Below are 25,558 nucleotides of genomic sequence, written 5' to 3' on the forward strand. Positions count from 1 at the left end.
TTGAGGCATGCAAGCCTCCAAACCCCATAACAAGGCTGTAGTGCTCTTGGAGGATAAAAAGTACATGTTAAAAATATTTATTAAAATCAACAAAAAAGAAACACACTTGACAACAGGGTATATCTTCACTACCCAGATCCCATTTTGTTTCTTTGGCTTTCAGTTTAATCCACTATCACAGTTCTGCCAACTGTGGAAGCTTCACATTAGTTGTTACCATCAGCTGAGAAGTCAGACTTAGAAAAGCACAGCACAGAAAGTGTACAGTGGTGATTTGCCTTAACTAAGTGTAAAGTACTGAGGAGACACTATGTCCTGTCTGACGTACAAATACCGTGCCTATAAAAAGTATTCATCCTTTGGAAGTTTTCATGTTTTATTGTTTTACAACATTGAATCACAGTGCATTTAATTTGGCTTTTTTGACACTGATCAACAGAAAGTCTCTTTTGTGTCCAAGTAAAAACAGATCTCTACAAAATGATGTAAATTAATTACAAATATAAAACACAAAGTAATTGATTGCATAAGTATTCACCCCTTTAACATGACACATCAAATCATCACTGGTGCAGCCAATTGGTTTTAGAAGTCACATAGTTAGTGAAATGGAGATCACTTGTGTGCAGGCAAGGTGTTTCAATTGATTGTAGTAGAAATACACAGGTATCGGGAAGGGCCAAGGGCTGGTGAGTCCGTATCCTGGCAAAAACTACACCATGAAGACAAAAGAACACTCCAAGCAAGTCTGTGAAAAGATAATTGAAAAGCACAAGTCAGGAGATGGATACAAGAAAGTTTCCAAGTCACTGAATATCCCCTGGAGTACAGTTAAGTCAAACATCAAGAAATGGAAAGAATATGGCACAGCTGTTTATCTGTCCAGAGCAGGCCGTCCTCAAATACTGAGTGACCATGCAAGAAGGGGATTAGTGAGGGAGGGAGCCAGGAGACCCATAACAACTCTGGAGGAGCTGTGAGCTTCAGTGGCTGAGCTGGGAGAGACTGTGCGTATACCAACTGTTGCCCGGGTGCTTCACCAGTCACAGCTTTATGGGAGAGTGGCAAAGAGTCTGTTGAAAAAAGATTTGTGTGAAATTTTGGCTAGAGTTTGCCAGACGGCATGTGGGAGACTCTGGAGTCAGCTGGAAGAAGGTTCAGTGGTCTGACAAAACCAAAATTGAGCTTTTTGGCCATCAGACTAAACACTATGTTTGGTGTAAGCCAATCACTGCACATCATCAAAAACACACCATCCCTACCATGAAGCATGGTGGTGGCTGCATCATGCTGTGGGGATGCTTCACTGCAGCAGGCCCTGGAAGGCTTGTGAAGGTGGAGGGTAAAATGGATGCAGAAAAATACACAGAAATCCTGGAGGAAAACCTGATGCTGTCACAAGGGGAGCATTAGTAACAGACCCAAATGCAAGACACAGACACTGAAGTACAAGGAACAGGACTTGACTAGAGTAGGGACGTGACAGGATACAGACAAGGAGCAGGGACAAGAATGCAGACTTGGGCTTGGGAAGGCAAGACCAGGACTGGGAACCATGAACTAAGAGCCAGGGCTTGGGCTCTGAGCCAGGGACTGGACAAGGACCCAGAACCTGGGTCTTTCCTCGGGCTCGGGCTCCAGAACCGGGCAAGGACAGGACATGACTACAGGACAGGAGGCTGGGGTCTGGAGGCTTGAGCTTGGAGACAGACTGGGAACTGTACATCAACAAAGAGCCAGGACTTATCCTTCGAAAAGCCGGGACTCATCTTTAACACGACACCAACATGAGACTGGACAGAACATGGACATAGAGCCAGGACTTATACTTAGACAAGCCGGGACTCAACTTCACCTACACACCAAGGTGGGACAGGTCCATCTGTCAGGTAATGGCAGAACGACCGGACTTGCCCCATGGAGGCGAGGACAAGACAAGACAGATCCCCCCACAGGGCAACAGCAGAACAGCCTGACTTACCCCACAGAGACAAGGACAAGACAAGCACCGAAGAACGACAGACATTTCCATCTCTGCATCGGGGTTGCTCCGAGTTGCAGTTCGGCCAGCAACCTCAGCTGGCTATGGAAACAGCCGAATCCCTGCCTAGCTCAGAGTGGTTGGTAGCCACTCAGCTGGCCTGGGAAACAGCCGAATCCATACTGCAAAGACAGCTCCGACTACCGACAGCAAGGCTCCATGAAGCGATGGTTCTCCAACACGGCCTAAAAATGGCAAGTGGCGGCTCTAGCCTTCCACTGGCAGGTTGCTCCCAGAGGATTTTGACAAGACAAACCAGCAGATCACACTCGACCCCAAGGCCACTTGTAATCCAAGCCTCAAGATGGGAATCAGGTGCCTATGATTAACTCAACCAAAACAAGGGACAGCTGGAAGACCCGGAGTCCTGAGTCTACGGACCGGACCGTGAACCAGAATGCGGACTTAACGGACTGGACCATGACAGATGCTGTCTGCAAGAGAACTGCGACTTGGGAGAAGATTTGTTTTCCGGCAAGACAATGACCCCAAGCATAGAACCAAAGCTACACAGGAATGGTATAAAAACAACAAAGTTAATGTCCTGGAGTCACCAAGTCAGAGTTCAGACCTCAGTCCAATTGGGAATTTATGACTGGATTTGAAAAGACCTGTTCACTCACAATCCCCATGCAATCTGACAGAGCTTGAGCAGTTTTGTAAAGAAGAGTGAGGAAAAATTGTAGTGTCCAGATGTGCAAAGCTGATAGAGACCTATCCACACAGACTCAAGGCTGTAATTGCTGCCAAAGGTTCATCTACTAAGTACTGACTTGAAGGGGGTGAATACTTATGCAATCAATTATTCTGGGTGTTTTATATTTGTAATTAATTTAGATCACTTTGTAGAGATGTTTTCACTTTAACATGAAAAAATTCTTTTTCTGTTGATCAGTGTCAAACAAGTCAAATTAAATCCCCTGTGATTTAATGTTGTAAAACAATAAACCATGAAAAGTTTCAACGGGAGTGAATATTTTTAAATCAGCACTTTGCTGAGTAAGAGTGCGATTTTGTTTTAATTATTTAATTGCCCAATTCTACTTAAACTGTGATATTGTCTAATTTTCATTCATAGCTGTAAACAAGTTGTATAATGTAAATAATTTGCTTGGGTGCCCTCAGGTAATGAGGTAGCCAATTAGAACCCATTAATCATAATTTATGTGACACAAGCTTTTTGTTCTGCCGAGCCATAACATGGGCGTCGGTGCTGTAAGAGCAACAACCAATCGAAATAAAATAGTCCAGGGTGTCAGGGCAGGTGATTTGCTGCAGGCTTGGTATGTGGGAGTTGTAAGGAGCCAGTAAACGCCCATCTGTAGTCAGTGTTTACACGCTGAGGCGCCTCCGTTCAGAGTTGATCATCTAGAGTCAGAGGATTGGGCTTATTACATAAAGAAGGGGGAGGGATACTTTGTAGTGGAGACAGTCAAATAGTGTATCAGATTAACAGCTGCAGAACTGACCTGTCAACATAGACAGGAGGGGCCGAGTACCTGCAAGAGGGTTTCAGGAGAGCGAGGTCCAGCACTTGCATGTATTGAACAGGTGAACCATTTTTACAAGCTGTAGAGATGGGAGCAGAGAATACAGCGATGAACAGCACAGCATAAGACATAGGAGCAGAGTTAGGCCATCTGACCCATCGAGTCTGCACTGCCATTCAATCACGGCTGATCCTTTTTTTTTTCTCCTCCTCAACCCTAGTTCCCGGCCTTCTCCCCGTAACCTTTGATGCCATGCCCAATCAAGAACCTATCAATCTCTGCCTTAAATACACCCAGTGACCTGGCCTCCACAGCTGCAAGTGGCCACAAATTCACAACCCTTTGGCTAAAGAAATTTCTCCACATCCCTATTTTGAAAGGGCACCCCTCTATCTTGAGGCTGTGCACTCTTGTCCTAGACTCCCCCACCATGGGAAACATCCTTTCCACATGTACTTTGTCCAGGCCTTTCAACATTTGAAAGGTTTCAATGAGATCACCTCTCATCCTTCTGAATTCCAATGAGTACAGACCCAGAGCCATCAAATGTTCCTCATTTTTTTTTAATTGTTTTTTTTTCTTTTTTTTTCCATTTTTCATTCCTGGAATCATCCTTATGAACCTCCTCTGGACCCTCTCCAGTTCCAACACATCTTTTCTAAGATGAGGGGCCCAAAACTGTTCACAATACTCAAGGTGAGGCCTCACCAGTGCCTTATAAAGCCTCAGCATCACATCCTTGCTCTCGCATTCTAGATCTACTGTAATGAATACTAACATGGCATTTGCCTTCCTCACCACCAACTCAACCTGCAAGTTAACCTTTAGGGTGTTCTGCACAAGGATTCCCAAGTCCCTCTGCATCTCAGATTCCTGGATTTTCTCCCCAATTAGAAAATAGTCCGCACATTTATTTCTACTACCAAAGTGCATGACCATGCATCTTCCAACATTGTATTTCATTTGCCACATTCTTGCCCAATCTCCTAATCTATCTAAGTCCTTCTGCATCCTACCTGTTTCTTCAATACTACCTGCCCCTCCACCAGTTTTCTTATCATCTGCAAACCTGGCAACAAAGCCATCTATTCCAACATCTAAATCATTTATATACAGCATAAAAAGAAGTGGCCCCAACACTGACCCCTGTGGGACACCACTAGTCGCTGGCAGCCAACCGGGAAAGAATCCTTTTATTCCCACCCACTGCCTCTTACCAATCAGCCAATGCCCTAACCATGTTAGTAACTTTCCTGTAATACCCTGGGCCCTTAACTTGGTAAGCAGCCTCATGTGTGGCACCTTGTCAAAGGCCTTCTGGAAGTCCAAATATACAACATCCACTGCATCCTCTTTATCTATCCTACTTGTAATCTCCTCAAAGAGTTCCAACAGGTTCACCAGGCAGGATTTTCCCTGAAGGAAACCATGCTGACTTTGTCCTATCTTGTCCTGTGTCACCAAGTACTCCATCACCTCATCCTTACAATTGACTCTCACATCTTCCCAACCACTGAGGCCAGGCTAACTGGTCTATAATTTCCTTTCTGCTGTCTTCCTCCTTTCTTAAAGAGTGGAGTGACATTTGCAATTTTCCAGTCCTCTGGCGCCATGCCAGAGTCCAATGATTTTTGGAAGATCATTTCTAATGCCACCACAATCTCTAACGCTACCTCTTTCAGAACCCTCGGGTGCGGTTCATCTGGTCCGGGTGACTTGCAGCTTAGGTCTTTCAGCTTTTAGAGCACCTTCTCTCTTCCTTCACACACTACAACATCAGGCACACTGCTAGTGTCTTCCACAGTGAAGACTGATGCAAAGTACTCATTTAGTTCATCAGCCATCTCCTTGTCCCGTTATTATTTCTCCTGCCCCATTTTCTAGTGGTCCTATATCCACTCTCATTTCTCTTTTATTTTTAACATACTTGAAAAAACTTTTACTATCCACTTTGATATTATTTGCTAGCTTGCTTTTATATTTCATCCTTTCCCTTCTAATGATTTTTTTTTTGCTCTCTGTAGGTTTTTAAAAACTTCCTTAAACAGGAAATTAGTAATATGTGCAATAAAGGAACAGCAATTATAATGGGTGACTTCAGTCTACATATAGATTGGGTGAACGAAATTGGTAAGAGTGCTGAGGAAGAGGATTTCTTGGAATGTATGAGGGATGGTTTTCTGAACCAACATGTCGAGGAACCAACTAGAGAGCAGGTCATTCTAGACTGGGTATTGAGCAATGAGGAAGGGTTAGTTAGCAATGTTGTCATGAGAGGCCCCTTGAGTAAGAGTGACCATAATATGGTGGAATTCTTCATTAAGATGGAGAGTGATGTAGTTAATTCAGTACCAAAGGTTCTGGTAATTTTGAAGGTATGAGACATGAATTAGCTAAGATAGACTGGCAAATGATACTTAAAGGGTTGACGGTGGATATGCAATGGCATTTAAAGATTGCTTGGATGAACTACAACAATTGTTCATCCCAGTTTGGTAAAAGAATAAACCAGGGAAGGTAGTGCACCCGTGGCTGACAAGGGAAATTAGGGATAGTATCAATTCCAAAGAAGAAACGTACAAATTAGCCAGAAACAGTGGCTCACCTGAGGACTGGGAGAAATTCAGAGTCCAGCAGAGGAGGACAAAGGGCTTAATTAGGAAAGGGAAAAAAAGATTATGAGAGAAAGCCGGCAGGGAACATAAAAACTGTCTGTAAAAGCTTTTATAGATATGTGAAAAGAAAAAGATTGGTTAAGACAAATGTAGGTCCCTTACAGTCAGAAACAGGTGAATTGATTATGGGGAGCAAAGACATGGCAGACCAACTGAATAACTACTTTGGTTCTGTCTTCATTATGGAGGACATAAATAATCTTCCGGAAATAGTAGGGGACTGAGGGTCTAGTGAGATGGAGGAACTGAGGGAATTACATGTTAGTAGGGAAGTGGTGTTAGGTAAATTGAAGGGATTAATGGCAGATAAATCCCCAGGGCCAGATGGTCTGCATCCTAGAGTGCTTAAGGAAGTAGCCCAAGAAACAGTGGATGCATTAGTGATAATTTTTCAAAACTCGTTAGATTCTGGATTAGTTCCTGAAGATTGGAGGGTGACTAATGTAACCCTGTTTTTTAAAAAAGGAGGGAGAAACCAGGGAATCATAGATCAGTTAGCCTGACATCGGTGGTGGGGAAACTGCTGGAGTCAGTTATCAAAGATGTGATAACAGCACATTTGGAAAGCGGTGAAATCATCGGACAAAGTCAGCATGGATTTGTGAAAGGAAAATCATGTCTGATGAATTTCATAGCATTTTTTGAGGATGTAGCTAGTAGAGTGGTTAGGGGAGAACCAGTGGATGTGGTATATTTGGATTTTCAAAAGGCTTTTGACAAGGTCCCACACAGGAAATTAGTGCGCAAACTTAAAGCACACGGTATTGGGGGTAAGGTATTGATGTGGATCGAGAATTGGTTGGCAAGGTGGGAATGAACGGGTCCTTTTCAGAATGGCAGGCGGTGACTAGTGGGGTACCGCAAGGCTCAGTGCTGGGACCCCAGTTGTTTACAATATATATTAATGACTTAGACGAGGGAATTAAATGCAGCATCTCCAAGTTTGTGGATGACACGAAGCTGGGTGGCAGTGTTAGCTGTGAGGAGGATGCTAAGAGGATGCAGGGTGACTTGGATAGGCTGGGTGAGTGGGCAAATTCATGGCAAATGCATTTTAATGTGGATAAATGTGAGGTTATCCACTTTGGTGGCAAGAACAGGAAAACAGATTATTATCTGAATGGTGGCCGATTAGGAAAAGGGGAGGTGCGTGACCTGGGTGTCATTATACACCAGTCATTGAAAGTGGGCATGCAGGTACAGCAGGTGGTGAAAAAGGCGAATGGTATGCTGGCATTCATAGCAAGAGGATTCGAGTACAGGAGCAGGGAGGTACTACTGCAGTTGTACAAGGCCTTGGTGAGACCACACCTGGAGTATTGTGTGCAATTTTGGTCCCCTAATCTGAGGAAAGACATTCTTGCCATAGAGGGAGTACAAAGAAGTTTCACCAGATTGATTCCTGGAATGGCAGGACTTTCATATGATGAAAGACTGGATCGACTAGGCTTATACTCTCTGGAATTTAGAAGATTGAGGGAGGATCTTATTGAAACGTATAAAATCCTAAAGGGATTGGACAGGGTAGATGTGGGAAGATTGTTCCCGATGTTGGGGAAGTCCAGAACGAGGGGTCACAGTTTGAGGATAAAGGGGAAGACTTTTAGGACCAAGATGAGGAAAAACTTCTTCACACAGAGAGTGGTGAATCTGTGGAATTCTCTGCCACAGGAAACAGTTGAGGCCAGTTCATTGGCTATATTTAAGAGGGAGTTAGATATGGCCCTTGTGGCTAAAGGGATCAGGGGGTATGGACAGAAGGCAGGTACAGGGTTCTGAGTTGGATGATCAGTCATGATCATTCTGAATGGCAGTGCAGGCTTGAAGGGCCGAATGGCCTACTTCACCTATTTTCTATGTTTCTATGTTTCCTATATCATGTATCTTCCACTAATTTTTGTTTCGTTGTAAGCCCTTTCTTTTGCTATTACAATAGCTTTGACTTCCCTTGTAGGCCACCGATGTACTATACCATTTGAGTACTTCTTCATTTTTGTAATACATATGTCCTGCACCTTCCTCATTTCTTCCAGAAATGCATGCCATTGCTGCTCTGCTGACAACTTTGCCAGCAGCTCCTTCCAATTTACTTTGGCTATCTCCTCTCTCAGACCACTTTAATTTCCCTTAGTCCACTGAGGGTCTTTACTTGTTGTTCTGTCGGACTGTACTTTCTCCCTATCAATCTGATCGAGTACACTGAGCGAAATGGATCAAGGTAGCAAAGGGAACACAGTATCACAGTAGAAATGGTTCTTTCCAGCTATGAGTGCAAGCCTCAAAGGCTGTCTAGTCTAGGATCAAAGTCATCTCCTCAGGGCTGGAAACAAACTAGGAGTGGGAGAAGAGAGACCCAGTAATCCAGGGCCATTTGGTAACCAGATGTTGGAAGTACAGAGGTGGAGGCTCCACTAGAGGTATGAGCAGTTTGGATCTAAATTTAAGAGTCACTAAGTGAAATTTCTGGATTACAACAGAGGCACATTTAGATTGGCAGAAATGAATGCCTACAGATGAGTAGCCAATGAACAGCATGGATTTGATGGGCCGAAGAACCAGCTTCTGTGGTCAGGGACTGAATATGAGGCTAAACAACTGGTGTTCGTAGAATGGGGTTTCAACTTAGGGGCCGTCAACATCGGTATAGGGGAAGGTGATAGTTCTTTGCTTTATCAATCTTTTTATTAATTTTAAAAAGGTACATATATACAAACAAGAGGAGGATCATCTCAGATATCTATATCGATAATACATATAAAAGGTAAAATAATTATCAAGATCACATAGTATCATCATAGTATGTCCAAGACCGAAAGAAGCTGCAGAAGATCGTGAACATGGCGCAGCACATCACACAAACCAATATTCCATCCTTGGACTCACTTTACACCACACGCTGTCGGAGCAGTGCTGCCAGGATAATCAAGGACACGACTCACCCAGCCAACACACTTTTCGTCCCTCTTCCCTCCGGGAGAAGGCTCAGGAGCTTGAACACTCGTACGGCCAGATTTGGGAACAGCTTCTTTCCAACTGTGATAAGACTGCTGAACGGATCCTGACCCAGATCTGGGCTGTACCTTCCAAATATCCGGACCTGCCTCTCAGTTTTTTTGCACTGCCTCACTTTCCATTTTTCTATTTTTAATATTTGTAATCCAGGGAGCGGGAAGCGCAGAATCAAATATCGCTGTGATGATTGTACGTTCTAGTATCAATTGTTTGGCGACAATAAAGCATAAAGTATATGAGGAAAGTATAATAGTATATAATAAAAAATAAGGTAATGAATTCTCCTCTTATCGTTGCATAAACAATAGTTCTTTAGGGTTGCTTCTTACTTCAATGGATTGGTAACAGGGTCACCAGGGATGCCGATAAGGCTTTAAACTAAATGGATGCGGTGGTTGGAAACATCGAATGTCTATTCATTTCTGTAGATGCTGCCTGACCTACTGAGTTCTTCCAGTGTTTAGTGTGTGTTGCTTTGGATTTCCAGCATCTGCAGACTTTCAAGTTTATGAGATGCAAGATTTGGGAGGGAAGGGTTTATAAAATAGTGATAAAACATTAATACCCATGGCAGAATGGATAACAATCACCGAATGTCTGTCAGAAAGGACAGAACCTGTTCTTCCAGTTGGAGAGTAGGAGAAAGTATCAACAATGATAAAAGTGAAGGCCACCGAGGACGTGCTTTGTTACCATCAGGGAGGGAGGTACAGGAGCCTGAAGACACACACACAGCCATTCAAGAACAGCTTCTTCCTCTCTGCTGTCCGATTTCTGAATGGGTATTGAACCCGTGAACACTACCTCACCACTTGTATGTTTCTGTTTTTACACTACTTATTTAATTTTAACTATTTAATATACATATATACTTACTGTAATTCCGCTTCCCCCTATATTTATAATGAACTGCTGCCACAAAGTCTCACCACATAGGCTGATAATATTAAACTTGATTCTGATCCTTTTAAAAAAAATGTGAACCTACACAGCTTTCATAGCAAAGGATGGCACAAGGATAAATGTGTGCAATCATTTGAGATAGATAGATACTTCACTGATAAACAGTGTCACAGTAAGCATCACAAGTGCACAGGTATATAAATATTAGAAGAAAAGTAGAGAGAATTTGAAATGTGTTACCACAAACAGTCGAACAGGAGGGGGTCATCACTTCCCTGTCTATAGCTTGACTCAGTTTTGAGCCTAATGGCTGAGGGTAAGAATGACTTCATACAGCGCTCTTTGGAGCAGGGCAGTTGTCTTATTGTACTAAAAGTGTTCCTCTGTTCAGCCAAGGTGGCATGCAGAGGGTGAGAAACATTGTCCTGAATTGCCAGGATTTTCCATAGGGTCCTTTGTTCTGCCACAGCCTCCAGTGTGTCCAATTTGACTCCTATAACAGAATCAGCCTTTCTAAACAATTTATTGAGCCTGTTGGCACCAGCTGTGTTGGTGCCATTGCCCCAGTACACTATTGCATAGAAAATTGTACTGATGGCAACAGACAGGTAGAACTTGTGAAGAAGAGGCCTGCATACTTCAAGGGATCCCAATCTCCTCAGGAAGTAGAGGTGACTCTGGCCCTTATTGTACACGGCCTCTGTGTTGGTGCTTCACTCAAGTCAGTCATGCAGGTACACCCCCAGGTACTTGTAGGTCCTCACCACATTCACATTCACATCCTCACCATCAACAGTAACCGGGAGCAGTGCAGGCTTAGTCTTCCTAAAGTCCATCACCATCTCCTTTGTCTGACTGATGCTGAGCCGCAGATGCATCATTTGACAAAGTCCTCCACCACAGCCCTGAATTCGTCATCCCTTTATACACCTAACTATTGCTGAGTCATCAGAGAATTTCTGCAGATGACATGACTCAGTGTTGTATCCAAAATCCAAAGTATACGGACAAAACAGGAAGGGAACCAATACGGTGTCCTCTGGGGCCCCAGTGCTGCTTATAGCCATGTCTGACACACAGCTCTGAAGCCGCACATCCTGTTGTCTGCCAGTCAGGTGGTCCTTTATCCAGGACACAATGGAGGTGCCAATCTTCATTGAATGGAGCTTTTTGCCCGGCAATGAGGGCTGGATGGTATTGACAGCACTTGAGAAATCAGTGCCTTCCACTCCAGGAACATGATTGACAAGAACCTAGGGTGGGTAAAAAATCATTCCAAGGTACTTAACTTTCAGCGGAGATAAGCAAAGTAGAAAAGGAGGAGTTGCTGCAATCATCAGAGATGGGATAACGGCCACAGGGAGAAAGCTAAAACCAAGAAGAACCTATTTTGTAGGAGATAACGAACTGCAAGGGGGACAGAGGCGATACATGAGCTCATAAACTGTAACGATATCACAGGGTGAAATATAAATCAGGACATTTGAAATGCAGACAACATAAACACAGAAAAATGGAAAACAGGAACAACAAAGGCCACTTGGCCCTTTCAGCCTGGTGCACCAATTAACATGACTGTGGTTATAAGGGCGAAACAATAATTGTATCAACAAACAGACTGCACAGTGACAGACCAGAGCACAAAGTCACAGAGGGCATAAGAGATCAGCAAGTTCAGGAATCAACATCAGAACAGTATATCTTATATGTATTCTTCAGTAATAAGAATCGTTATTAATCTCATGGTTATGGAGTCTTTACAGAATCAGGTTTACAGTATTATCACTGGCATGCAACGTGAAATTTGTTAACTTAGCAGCAGCAGTGAACAAGTAAATCAATTACGTACATTGAATAGATTTAAAAAATGTGCAAAAAACAGAAATACTGTATATTTTTTAAAGAAGTGAAGTAGTGTCCAAAGCTTCAATGTCCATTTAGGAATCAGATGGCAGAGGGGAAGAAGCTGTTCCTGAATCGCTGAGTGTGTGCCTTCAGGCTTCTGTACCTCCCATCTGATGGTAACAGTGAGAAAAAGGCGTGCCCTGGGTGCTGGAGGTCCTTAATAATGGACGCTGCCTTTCTGAGACACTGCTCCCTAAAGATGTCCTGGGTACTTTGTAGGCTAGTACCCGAGATGGAGCTGACTAGATTTACAACCTTCTGCAGCTTCTTTCGGTCCTGTGCAGTAGCTCCCCCATAGCAGACAGTGATGCAGCCTGTCAGGAGTTCTGCAACTTCTCAATCAGGATTGTGGGAACGATGGTATTAAATGCTGAGCTATAGTCGATAAACAGCATCCTGACATAGGTGTTTGTGTTGTCCAGGTGGTCTAAAGCCACATGGAGAGCCATTGAGGTTGCATCTCCAATTGACCTTTTGTGGTGATAGGCAAATTGCAATGGGTCCAGGTCCTTTCTGAGGCAGGAGTTCAGTCTAATCATGGCCAACCTCTCAAAGCATTTCATCACTGTTGATGGGAGTGCTACTGGGCAATAGTCATCAAGGCAGCTCACACTATTCTTCTTAGGCACTGGTATAATACAGAAGGTGAAGCAATTCAAATATAAAACTGGGTATAATATGTCCAACACTAAAACCCTAAGGAATGCAAAAAAGGGATAGTCACTGACTGCTGCACTGAAAGAGTTAGAGTTAGGCTTCTTCTGTCTGGTGCATCCAGTCACCTTTAAAATCCACAATGACAAAAGAAGGTTTTGCTGCAACAGGTGAAAATACTGGAATAAAACGGGCGACCACAAAGATGTCAGGCGCAGCATCTTTGGTGAAGGGCTATTTTCTTCTGAAACTACTAACAAGGGTGCGGTGAGTGATGGCAGCTAACAAGTCCCAATCCTGGCCTTTCTCCAAAGGACTGTTTAGCATTTCTCCTGTCCCTGGAGCTGACTGCAGCAGAAAGACAGGGCTGGACAAGGACCAGAATGTACAGACTAGCAGTCAGCTTTTACATTAGTTGTGGACAGCTCAGCCAAAGTAAGTTGCTGCCAACTGCACTTCTATAAGACCTTAATTCAGAGGAGCAGAATTAGGTTATTCATCCCATCTAGTCTGCTCTGATTTATCATCCCTTTCAGGGTTGTATTCTGCATAGTAACTGAATCTGTGAACTCCATTCTGCTGGCTCCTCCCTGTAACCTTTGATACCCTTACTATTTGAGAACCTATCAACCTCCGCTTTAAATATACCCAATGACTTGGCCTCCACAAATGTCTGTGGCAATGACTTCCACAGATTCATCACCCGCTGGCTAAAGAAATTCTTCCTCACCTTTGTTCTAAAGGGATGTCCTTCTAGTCTAAGGCTTAATGCCCTGATACAACTATCAATGACTACATATCCACAAAATGTATCTTGTAACAGAATTTTTAATAAAAATACAATTCATTAAATATTCACATGCATGACCACTTGTATGGTATACATGTGACCATAAACAAAGCATTTCATTGGAGGTCAGTTTTGTTCTGGAATGTAAAGACATATATAAAGTAAGTACAGTCACTCTAAACATACAGGAAGTTATTGTGATTTAAACACTTGTACATTAACCAATCTGCTTCATCGCCACTCAAAAATAATCAATATGGATGGTGCTGACAACATAATTGCTAGTGCTTCCCCAACCATAACAAACTATCAAATAGATTATGACAGAAAACATCGCTGAAAGCATGGAAAATGTTGGACACACTGAACAAGTCGGGCAGCATCAGGGAAGAATGAGATAGTTAGATTCTCTCCCAGGTTAGTGAACCGAAAAGCTAACTTTGATTGCTCTCCACAGGTGCTGCCCGACCTGCTGAGTATTTCCTAGTTCCTGTTTTGTTCTGAAAGTAGAAGTGTAATTTAATTAAACGTTTTAAAGAATTGGTGATTCTCGGAACTGGAGATTTCTAACGTTTCACAAGAAAACAGGAAGAGAGAGAGTAGACCAGGTGACTTTTGTGAAGCACTTGTGCTCTCTTTGTAATTACCATCCAGAGCTTCTAATTGTATGGTGCTTTAACTCCCTTCCCATTCCCTCACCCACCACCCTGTCCTCTGTGGAGAGGCCAAAAGTAAGACTGGAAGAACATTTCATTTCTGCTTGGGTATCTCTTATCCCATTGGTGTGGATAGTGACCCTTTCTATTTACAGGTAACTCCCACCTCCCCAGTGGTGCTCTCCTCATACACACACACACACACACACACACTCAGCTGTCTACCTAGGTGGCTTCTCCTATTTATCCCTTCCTCCACATGGTCTCATTTGCCCTTCCTCCCCTCTTTGTCTGGCTCCACCCATCTCCTACCAGCCTGTCATAACACCCCCTCCCACCCCAAACCTAGTTCCATTTTGCCCTCAATTCCTCTCCACCTAATTCTCCCTCACAGCTACCAGCCTCTCCCAACCACCACCCCCTTCATACCTTCCTAATACTGGAAGCATAGTAATGAATACTATATGTGTATTAGGTATAGAGTGGAACATGGTGGGGTCTTCTACTGCTGTAGCCCGTCCACTTCAAGGTTCGATGTGTTGTGCATTCAGAGATGCTTTTCTGCACACTACTGTTGTAACAGGTGGTTATTTGAGTTACTGTCAGCTTGAACCACTCCAGCCATTCTCCTCTGATCTCTCTCGTTAATAACATTTCACCCACTGAACTGGCACTCACTGGAGGGTTTTTGTTTCTCACACCATGCTCCGTAAACTCTAGGGATTGTTGTGTATGGAAACCCCAGGAGATCAGCAGTTTCTGAAATACTCAAACCATCCCATCTGGCACCAACAATCATTTCGTGGATAAAGTCACTTAGATTACATTTCTTCCCCATTTTGTTGTTTGGTCTGAACAATAAGTGAACCTCTTGACCCTGTCTGCATGCTTTTATACATCAAATTACTGCCACATGATTGGCCAATTATATATTTGCATTAATGAGCAGGCATATCCAATAACATGGCCATTGAGTACACATACAGCATACAATACTATATATATATATCTATCTGCTAAGTTCTACCAGTGCTCTGTTTTTATTGTGCAGCTGCAGACTCTTCTCTCACCCCCCCCCCCCCCAAAACAGACTTCACCTGGGGAACCAGGTTTATAATGAAGTGAAGGCATGCTCTTTTGTTTACAAACCAAAGATACATATGCTTATATTCCATGTTCTCGATGTCTTGAAAAATCTTCCAATTTTCATGAGTTGCAATGTAGCTGCAGGATGATTTCCTCTCAGTTTGCTCTGAGACTGAGTGACTGACACCTGATCCTTCTTCACCCAAATCACTATCACCCTTTGTTTGATTTCCATTCAGCCATTACACCCAACAGTGCACAATTTGATACCCAACAAGACGGTCTCCCACCAATCTGTACTTTCATCAAAGGCTCAGAACAGAATACTGTAATGTAGATTCACCTCACTGGATCAGAAAATAAAAATCACAGCGTTTATAATTCAAGACAGCAAACACAAGTAGATTCCAGACAAAATTTAACGGAGATTGCATTTGATTTTCCAAATATGGCATTGTCAACCCAACTTAATATCTAACTTTTCCAGTTGCCCATTAAAAATCCACTGAATATAAGACATAGGAGCAGAATTAGGCTATTTGGCCCATTGAGGCTGCTCTATAAAGTCGTTGAATTGATTTCATTAAAAGGTGTTATCATAAATAAGCTGACAGGGTAAAGGTGGAATCAACAATCAGCCAACTCTCCCATATTCAGAAGTTTTGTTGTCATTGTTAACTATTTCTTCTTGGGTGTTAATTTCCTACAAGCTCCAATTCATTCAGTGTAAGGTCACCTCTGCATCATTCTAAAGTTGAACCCTCAGACAGAGTTGTTGAATGGCAGCGTGAAGTGAGAACAACTGAACTCAGCAATGTTGAAACCAGTAGTTCTGGGCTGGACCCATTGATGTTAGAGATTGGTTCTTCTGTGTAGTTGCTTCTCTTTAATGATAGCCAAGTTCCTCCCCGCACCAACTTGGTGCTTCGGGCAGCAACTTTGCCACTGATAACCATCTAACAATTACAGCACAGAAACAGGCCATCTCAGCCCTTCTAGTCTGTGCCGAACTCCTACTCTCACCTAGTCCCACCGACCTGCACTCAGCCCATAACCCTCCATTCCCTTCCTGTCCATATATCTATCCAAATTAACTTTAAAAGACAACATCGAACCTGCCTCAACCACTTCTGCTGGAAGCTCGTTCCACACAGCTACCACTCTCTGAGTAAAGAAGTTCCCCCTCATGTTACCCCTAAACTTTTGCCCTTTAACTCTCAACTCATGTCCTCCTGTTTGAATCTCCCCCATTCTCAATGGAAAAAGCTTATCCATGTCAACTCTATCTATCCCCCTCATAATTTTAAACACCTCTATCAAGTCCCCTCTCAACCTCCTATGCTCCAAAGAATAAAGACCTAACTTGTTCAACCTTTCTCTGTAATTTAGGAGATGAAACCCAGGCAACATTTTAGTAAACCTCCTCTGTACTCTCTCAATTTTATTGACATCTTTCCTATAATTTGGTGACCAGAACTGTACACAGTACTCCAAATTTAGCCTTACCAATGCCTTATACAATTTCAACATTATATCCCAACTCCTATACTCAATGCTCTGATTTATAAAGGCCAGGATACCAAACGCTTTCTTCACCACCCTATCCACATAGTCCTTCAGGGGACTATGCACCATTATTCCTAGATCCCTCTGTTCTACTGCATTCTCCAATGCCCTACCATTTACCATGTATGTCCTATTTTGATTAGTCCTACCAAAATGTAGCACCTCACATTTATCAGCATTAAACTCCATCTGCCATCTTTCAGCCCACTCTTCTACCTGGCCTAAATCTCTCTAGCAAGGCAGAGTTGCTAGTTCGATGCTCCACCCAGCACAAGCAGAACTCGTGCAAGGAGCCAGCTGGACTGGAACTCTGAAGTCTGGTATGGATGCCACATCGCCACCAGCACAGAATAATAACCAGCGAAAACATTTCTATACCATCACACACAGCAGCATAGATGCAGTTGTGAAGCAGGAGGAATCAGTCAGTAATAATGGTGAGTCTCCGAGCATTTTCGATAAGGCTTCAATAATGGAATGGCAATTCTACTTAATATGTTAGAACCACATAGAAAATCAGTCATCAATTTTGAATGTAGATTCCTTTCACTGCAGCATATCTGTTAGTGAATTTTTACAGAGTATTGAAATCAGGCAGTGGGTCTGGTCACAATGGTCTTCAGTGATGATGCAAGAGGCTGCTATTCCACATGTTTTGGTGATCATTTCCAATACAACTTTTCAAATAATCCCAGCACCAACACAACTTCATCAAACATTGATGATGCCCTCCATTCCCTGACATTGATTGTTACCTATTCTGACTAAGCTCGCTGCCTGGGTTACTTAACATTCTGGAAATCCTTTCACACAGAGACAGAATGGTTAATTAAACAATTAAGATAAAGTGATAGTCTGTCCCCACAAAATTTTGTTTCAGTGTCTCTACTGAAAGGAAAATACAACCCCATAAAAAGTTTTCCCAATACTTCATCCATAATGTTTCTTTCATTTAAATATATAATGATATTATGCTTCTCCAGCAAGGTTAATCTTGTCAGTGTAGATGTAATGTGGAGGTGTATGCATTTCCCATTTCAGTTTGATCACCTGGTCCTGGCTTCCTGCTGGCATCACCTCATTGACTGGAGAAACTGAAGATCGAAGACGCTGAAAAACGAAGTATGAGAATCTAGTTTATTTGTGTTGATGGACCTTGCAGGAAATTCCCAATACAGTGGATTCCGGTTCTGTTTATTTGGGACAATTCTTAAAGAATAAAAAACAAATTGAGTAAATGGCTGGGATTCCCTTCATTTATTCGGGACACTGTGCTGCGTAACTGAGATAGGCCACTGTAACCGAACAGTTTCTACCTAGCATCAGTCACACACACTTGAGTGGCCGTTAGCATCACACCATGTTTAGAGTGAAGTTCTTTTAAAATAGCATCAATTGTGTGTGTTTCTGTTCAAAAAGCAGTGATTTTTGTCACTGATAGTTGGTGAGAAATAAGCAGCAAGACAATTCACAACTGTTTTGCTCTCTGCAGTTTCAAGCATTCAGGCTTGGAGATGCCAGAAACGGCCGGGAGTGCAAATGAAATTATTTCACTGCTTCAACAAGTTAGGAATTGCAAAGAATTTGAAGGTATCGACAATAATCTTGAATGTTACAATGATTTGAAAGATCCAATCATCAAAAGTATTGTATGAAGGCAGTCCATTATCTGCACTAGGAGCCTGGGCTGATTTTGTTGATTTAAGACAAGATACACTGGATGAATTCCTCATTCAGTAACTATTAGGAACTAATGCAATTTTAGAGTGCTGTATTAGTACTGAGTGTTCTAATTTGTTCTGTATTTCATTTAAATACATGATTTGTTACTCAGTTAAATAGTAGTTTGACTTTTAAAAGAAATATCTTTTTAACTACTTCCATGAAACTTCAGTCATTTGGGGCAGACGCTTAACTGGGCCCAAATGTACTGGTTCCAATGTGTCCCAATTAAGATGAATCCTCTGTATTTGTGACCTGGATTTTCATTGAGCTGACTTCACCTAATGTCATATAATACCCAGAAAGTTGGTGAAGCTTCTGAATAAGTGAAGCGAAACAATATTTTTGGCCATTACCCCATTGCTGGGGGAAGGTGGGATTGGAGGCCACAGTTTGTCATGGTATTCCCATTTTCCAATAATGGAGGAGACACCAGATCACTTGGAGAAGTTGGAGGGAGAGAGCTGGAAGAGGTTTGTAAAAAGCATATTTGGTTTGACTAATATTAATACATAGCTGTGAGAGAGACGGCAGTAGAAGCAATGCATTGGATTTTATTCACCTTAACAAGGGGAATTGAGTACAAGAGCAAAGAGGTCCTTCTGCAGTTGTCCAGGGCCCTGGTGAGACCACACCTGGAGTACTGTGTGCAGTTTTGGTCTCCAAATTTGAGGAAGGACATTCTTGCAATTGAGGGAGTGCAGCATAGGTTCACAAGGTTAATTCCCAGGATGGCGGGACTGTCATATGTCGCAAGATTGGAGCGACTGGGCTTGTATCCTCTGAAATTTAGAAGGCTGAGAGGGGATCTTATTTAAACATATAAGATTATTAAGGGATTGGACACGCTGGAGGCAGGAAGCATGTTCCCGCTGATGGGCGAGTCCAGAACCAGAGGCCACAGTGTAAGAATAAGGGGTAGGCCATTTAGAACAGAGTTGAGGAAAAACTTTTTCACCCAGAGAGTGGTGGATGTATGGAAGGCTGTGGAGACCAAGTCTCTGGATGCAAGAAAGAGATGGATAGAGCTCTTAAAGATAGAGGAATCAAAGGTTATGGGGATAAGGCAGGAACTGGATACTGATTGTGGATGATCAGCCATGATCACAGTGAATGGCGGTGCTGGCTCAAAGGGCCGAATGGCCCACTCCTGCACCTATTGTCTATTGATTTTCAGAAGTTGCTTGATAAAGTCCCACGTAAAAGGCTGGTTTTCAAAATAGACTCAAGGAACAAAAGGATCAGTACCAGAACTGGGTCAGAGGCAAGAAGCGAAAGGTTTTGGCAAATGCTTGTTATTCACGCTGGAGGATAATAAGACAGTGGTGTTCCCCAGAGACACTGCTGAGGTACTAATATTTCTATGAATGGTAGCTTCACATTAGTGGCCCCTCAGGCAAAGCATACACAGCAAATATCTGAATCTATGGTTCCTCTTGTACCTTAAGGCTTGAATGTGCAGGGTAATGCTTCCACACTTGGGAGTTACACCAAGCGTTGACATGCAGTAAACCGTGAGAGACTGCACAAGGAGGCAGGCTAGGATAATGGGAGGACAAGCAGCAAATAAAATTTATTAAAGAGTAGCTAAAAGTGATACACTTCGTCAGAAAGAACAATGAGATACAAAGGAACAAGGAAATTAGTGCATAAATTATTGAGAGTGGCAAAATAAGTACAGAGCGATTGCTAAGGCAAGTGACGTCCTGGGATTTATAAGCAGAAGCACAAGACAACACAAGCTGTAAGATTATGCCGAATCTGACTAAAATACTGGATGGCTCACCAAAGGAACTTCACTTTCCATTCTGTTCACCCTGTTTAGGGAGCACAGGTAGTTTGCAGAGAAGGTATGGATAGTATTTACCAGAATGGCTTCACTGCACTGCTCCCTGTTACTGTTGATGGTGAGGACGTGGATGTGGTGAGGACCTACAAGAACCTGAGGGTGCACCTGGATGACAGACTTGAGTGGAGCACCTACAGAGGCCGTGTACAAGAGCCAGAGTCACCTCTACTTCCTGAGACTGAGGTCCTCTGGAGTATGCAGGCCTCTCCTTCACGTCCTACCACTCTGTTGTCGCCAGTACAATATTCTGTGCGATGGTGTGCTGGGGCAATGACATCAGCTAATAAACTGATTTAAAAGGCTGATTCTGTTATAGGAGTCAAACTGGACACACTGGAGGCTGTGGTAGAACAAAGGACCCTACAGAAAATCCTGGCAGTTCTGGACAATTTTTCACATCCTCTACATGCCACCTTGGCTGAACAGAGGAGCACTTTTAGTAAAAGACTACGACAACTGCCCTGCTTCAAAGAGCACTATATGAGGTCATTCTTACCCTCGGCCATTAGGCTCTATAATGGGTCAACCTATAGCTGGGGAAGTGATGACTCCTTCCTGTTAGACTGTTCAAGGTAACATGTTATTTGTTCCTATTTATTCTTTCTACTTCTCTTCTAATATTGATACCTGTGCACTTGTAATGCCACTATGATACTGTAACTTCCTTTGGGATCAACAAAGCATCTATCTAATAGAGGCTATTGGCTACAAGGTTAGATTGAAGAAGGTGGACGGTCCTTGGAGCAGAGGAAGTCAAGAACACAAATGGTTTAGGTAAGGGAAACAAGGGGAATCGGTCCCCATTAGTCGTGGTTCAAGAGCCTCTCCTCAGCACGAGAGAGCCAGGTTCAATCCTGTCTGTGTGGGCTTTGCATATTCTCCTGGCGGGCCGTTTCTGTACTCTATCACTTGACCAAGGCCACAGATTTACAGTCCTGCCCACAAAATGTCAAATAATGCCAGGAACTGCACGAGCTGTTACAATTTGGAAATGCTTGCCTGTGAGGGGGCTGGAAACATGGGAATTGTTTCGGAGCTTGGAGGAAGATAATTGGCTGGGATCCGGAGATAGAGGAGAGGTGATGTCCTTCCTGTATCATCGATAGGTTGATTCGCCTCCTCCAGCGGTGGAACATGATCTGACACGGTAATTCGAACGGGCAGGAAAATGAAACTCGGCAGAGAACTGTAGTCTCAACCCAATAGCCAACAGGCACACCTCTCCCCAACATCGGAAGTACCTAAGAATGCACCATTGAACATTATGATCCACACCATCCAGGCCATGCTGTCTGCTCGCAGCTGCCATGGGAGAGGAGGTACAGAAGCCTGAAGTCCCACATCACCAGGTCCAGTGACAACTACTTCCCTTCAACTGTAATCACTATATCAACACTGTAACACTATGACACTTAGCTCTGTAATAAACTTCTGTTCTAATTGTGCTCTGTCTTGCATAATCTGCGTTTTTCTAGTGAGTGTGATTGATGCTGCTACAAGTACGTTTTTTCGTTGTACCTCTGCTTATGGGTAGGACAATAAACACATTGACTTTTGATGAAAAAGTCTCCTGCAGACCATTGACAAATAAAGCCTTCCCTGTTCCCACAACTGTTCATCTCATCTCTGCTGCAAATACACAAGTGAATTTCAATTGAGCACATGATTTTCTGCCCTTTTGGTTAGGCCATGCATACAGGAATGTAGTCTTTTATGAAAAATTTGACATGACCACCAGGGAAGGGAATGTAATGGCAGAAAATATATTTTAAATGCAAGACCATAACACATAGGAACAGAATTAGTCCTTTCAGCCCATCGAATCTACTCTGCCATTTGATCATGGTTGACCTATTCTTTCTCTGAACCCCATCCCCCCCCCCCCCCAAGGAGGGCCACAACCTTGTCACTGGGTTTAGAGGCTTGCATGCCTCAATGACCTGAAGAACTGTCTTGGCTGGAGTCAGGACTTCATGCTTTGACTCTTGGTAGGGTCACCCATGCCAAACAGGTCAAAGGGTAGAGGCCAGGGTAAGAGTTGTCCACCGGCCCTCCAAGTTCAGCTCAGGGCTAAAAACACTGACTGGTCAAACAAAATTGTTACGGAAACAGCAATGAAGAATCCTTCTACGTCTGAGTGCGACGATATTCCTGAGTCTCCACCCAGGACTCACATGGCTGACAGTAGTGAAAAGCAGGAGGAAGCTACTGACATGATGAAGAAAGCTGTGGACACTGCAGGACTCAAACAGCAGCAGTGTAATGGACAGCAGGTAATTAAGAACCCCGTGTCTCTGCCTTCTCCCTGTAACCATTGATGCCCTGACTAATCAAGAACCTTATCAATCTCCGCTTTAAATATACCCAATGATTTGGTCTCCACAGTCATCTGTAGCAATGAATTCCACAGACAGACCACCATCTAGCTAAATAAATTCCTCTTCATCTCTGTTCTAAAAGGATGTTCATTTCTTTATCCTGGTTAAGTTTAAATCTGCCAATTTATACTTTCATCTGTACAGAAAGGTGGGTAGGCTAATGTTGCAATTATGATTTGAGGGCATTGGTTCAGTTTGATCAGCTTCGTAGAAACTGTGAGCTCTTACATGGGCAGCACACTGAAATGATCTCTTCCCGCCTTCAGCCATTGCTCTTACCTGAATGAAGGAGCCTTTGCTGTTGTACAAGGTGTGCACAGCTCCAAGTGGAATCCAGATGATGGAGCAGAGGGAGATGATCCAGCCAAGACTCTCGGCCCAAGCCGGGTACCTGTATGTTTTACCATAGCGAGCAGGAGTGTAGCGGACTATGCTGGACACCAGGATAACCTGCAGGGTTATCAACACAAACTCCATTAAAGTCTATTTGAAAAATGGAAATTAAAAAATCATAAATGAAAATATCACAACCATTTGTACAAATTGCACTTTTATTGGAGAGATGCAATTCATGATAAACAGGAGAAAGTCTGCGGATGCTGGAAATCCAAAGCAAATCACATACAAAATGCTGGAGGAACTCAGCAGGTCAGAAAGCATCTATGGAAATGAATAAACAGTCGATGTTTCAGGCTGAGACCCTTTAGGACTGGGTGAAGGGTGAAGACGTCAGAATAAAAATGTGTGGGAGGGGAAGGAGGATAGCTGGAAGGTGATTGGTGAAGCCAGGTGGGTGGGAAAGTTCAAGGGCTGGAGAGGAAGGAATCTGATAGGAGAGAAGAGTGGACAATAGAAAGAAGGGAAGGAGGACGGGACCTGGGGGAAATAATAGGCAGGTGATAAGAGTTAAAAGGTCAAAAGGGGGAGGGGGGGTATTTCCCCCCCACTTAGTCGATATTCAAACCATTAGATTGCGGAGTACCCAAAATGAATATGAGGTGTTGCTTCTCCATCCCGACGGTGGCCTCATCTTGGCACAAAAGGAGGCCATGGTATGGGATACTTACATTCACTAATTTTTGCCTTTAAAAAAAATAGACACCAATAGGTGATGAATAAGTCCACTGAAGTCTATTCTTAAAATGGCAAATAAGAGAACAAAGTGAGTTTCGTTTTTCTGTTAAGTTCATCATCTGAGCGCAGGTTCATTGGCTGAACCCTTCTGTGTAGCTCGAACTCAAGACTGACCAGCAGCGAGCGAGAGACAGAGAGAGAAAAAGAATCTGAAAGTCTGGTGGAACAGATGCTGAACAGCGTTAATCCCAACATGATCCAGCTCCAACCATGCATTAAGTGGCTCAGTCCAATAATTCTAATCATAATGACTCATCTATTGAGTGCAACAGATGGAATATTGGCTCTGCCCAAGCAAAGCTTGTTTTGGACCATTGGAAGGGAGTTTGAATCCTGCAGTGCCCCTCACTCGGAGGACAGTTAAGTGCCAGACCAAGATGCCTGCTGATTGTTAATGACTCGTCTTCGTTCCTCAGAACCTCACCACGTCACATCACCTTTCCAGGAAGATCGGCTACCGCCCAGTCACTCATCAAGTCTCTGTATTGAGACTATCAGTCCCTAGTGCCACAGTTGTATTGTTCATCACAGTCCCAATCTTTTTACTTCTCCACCCAATGCCATCCAATCCTAAACTCCCATCAAACACAACATCAGTCCTGATCCTTACACCCAATCCTCAGTCCCTATCTATCTCCCTCTTTGACTCACTGCCTCCTCCAACATCCATGCTACTGACAGCAGAGGACCATCAACCAAACCAGGTTGTCCACTGAGGGTGCACCAGAACTTCAGGAACATTCTTCAAATTCTAATCCTCTCAGCATCAGCTTCTCCACACACCAAAACACCTCACGTTAACATTCACTAGGTGGTAATACTGTATCAACTGATTCTGGGACTCTTGGGCTGCCATATGGGGTAGATCATATTTTGGCTTTGCTCCGAACATTTTGCAATCTTTTTACCACCCTTTTACTATCTATATCAAAGTGTTTATCACATTCTTATATGCTTGAATTTCTATTTTTAATCGATGGAAATGACTACCAGACGAAAAAAGGCATTAGCTGAAGGCAAGGAAGCCGGTAATGGAAATGGAAAGAAAGGTGTTTCTGAACAGCCTAAACAGTCTCAACTTACTTTGGAGGCAATCTCGAAGCTCCTGGATGATAAATTCAATAAAAGATTAGCTACTTTGGAAGCATTGTTAAAGGAGATCGAAGGTAGGTTGGCAGTATTTAAGCAGCAGAACGAAAAACAACAACAAAAAAATTTCCAAACTCGTTGAAGCTGGGAGACAGAGAGATCGCAGACTGGATCAATTGGAAAAGAAACTAACTTCGACCACTCAAACACTGGAACAGTATAAAGTCAAGACTATTGACTTGGAGAGTCATAGTCGGAGACAAAATTTGCGAATAATAGGACTCAGTGAAGACGTTGAGAGCGGTGACCTTACTAAATTTCTTTCCTCAATTTTTAATGGAGGTGTTCGGTTCCGATGTTTTTTCTTCTCCCCCTATACTCGATTGCGCCCACTGGTCTTTAAGAGTTAAACCACCTAAGGAGTTGAAACCCCAACCTGTAATACTCCGATTTCATTAGGTGAATACTAAGGAGCATTTGATTCGAATTGCTCATCAAAAAGGGGTTATTGTGCATGGAGATCTGAAGTTTCGTCTGGTTGAAGATCGCTTTTTAAACTAGTGATGTCCGAGTTATATCAAAGAAATTTCCGACCACTTCTGCTATTT

The 25,558-nt window shown here is 43.1% G+C and overlaps 1 protein-coding gene across 4 annotated transcripts in view; it reads right to left on the reverse strand.

Moving 5' to 3' along the window:
* Positions 1-470: 470 nt before the first annotated feature.
* LOC140190947 (sodium- and chloride-dependent GABA transporter 1) overlaps positions 471-25,558 on the reverse strand; it is a 99,125-nt gene continuing 74,037 nt past the window's right edge. For 2 of the 4 annotated variants that reach the window (XM_072247943.1, XM_072247940.1), the window contains 2 exons: positions 23,007-23,177; positions 13,499-17,888 (listed from right to left, as the gene is read on the reverse strand). In XM_072247943.1, the coding sequence (XP_072104044.1) occupies positions 17,748-17,888; positions 23,007-23,177 (312 nt within the window). In that variant the 3' untranslated portion in view covers positions 13,499-17,747. Of the gene's footprint in view, positions 749-13,498; positions 17,889-23,006; positions 23,178-25,558 lie in introns of those variants that run through there. The other 2 variants (XM_072247941.1, XM_072247942.1) reach the window with 2 other exon arrangements.

This window comes from Mobula birostris, chromosome 31, assembly GCF_030028105.1.
Source record: "Mobula birostris isolate sMobBir1 chromosome 31, sMobBir1.hap1, whole genome shotgun sequence".
NCBI lineage: Eukaryota > Metazoa > Chordata > Chondrichthyes > Myliobatiformes > Myliobatidae > Mobula > Mobula birostris.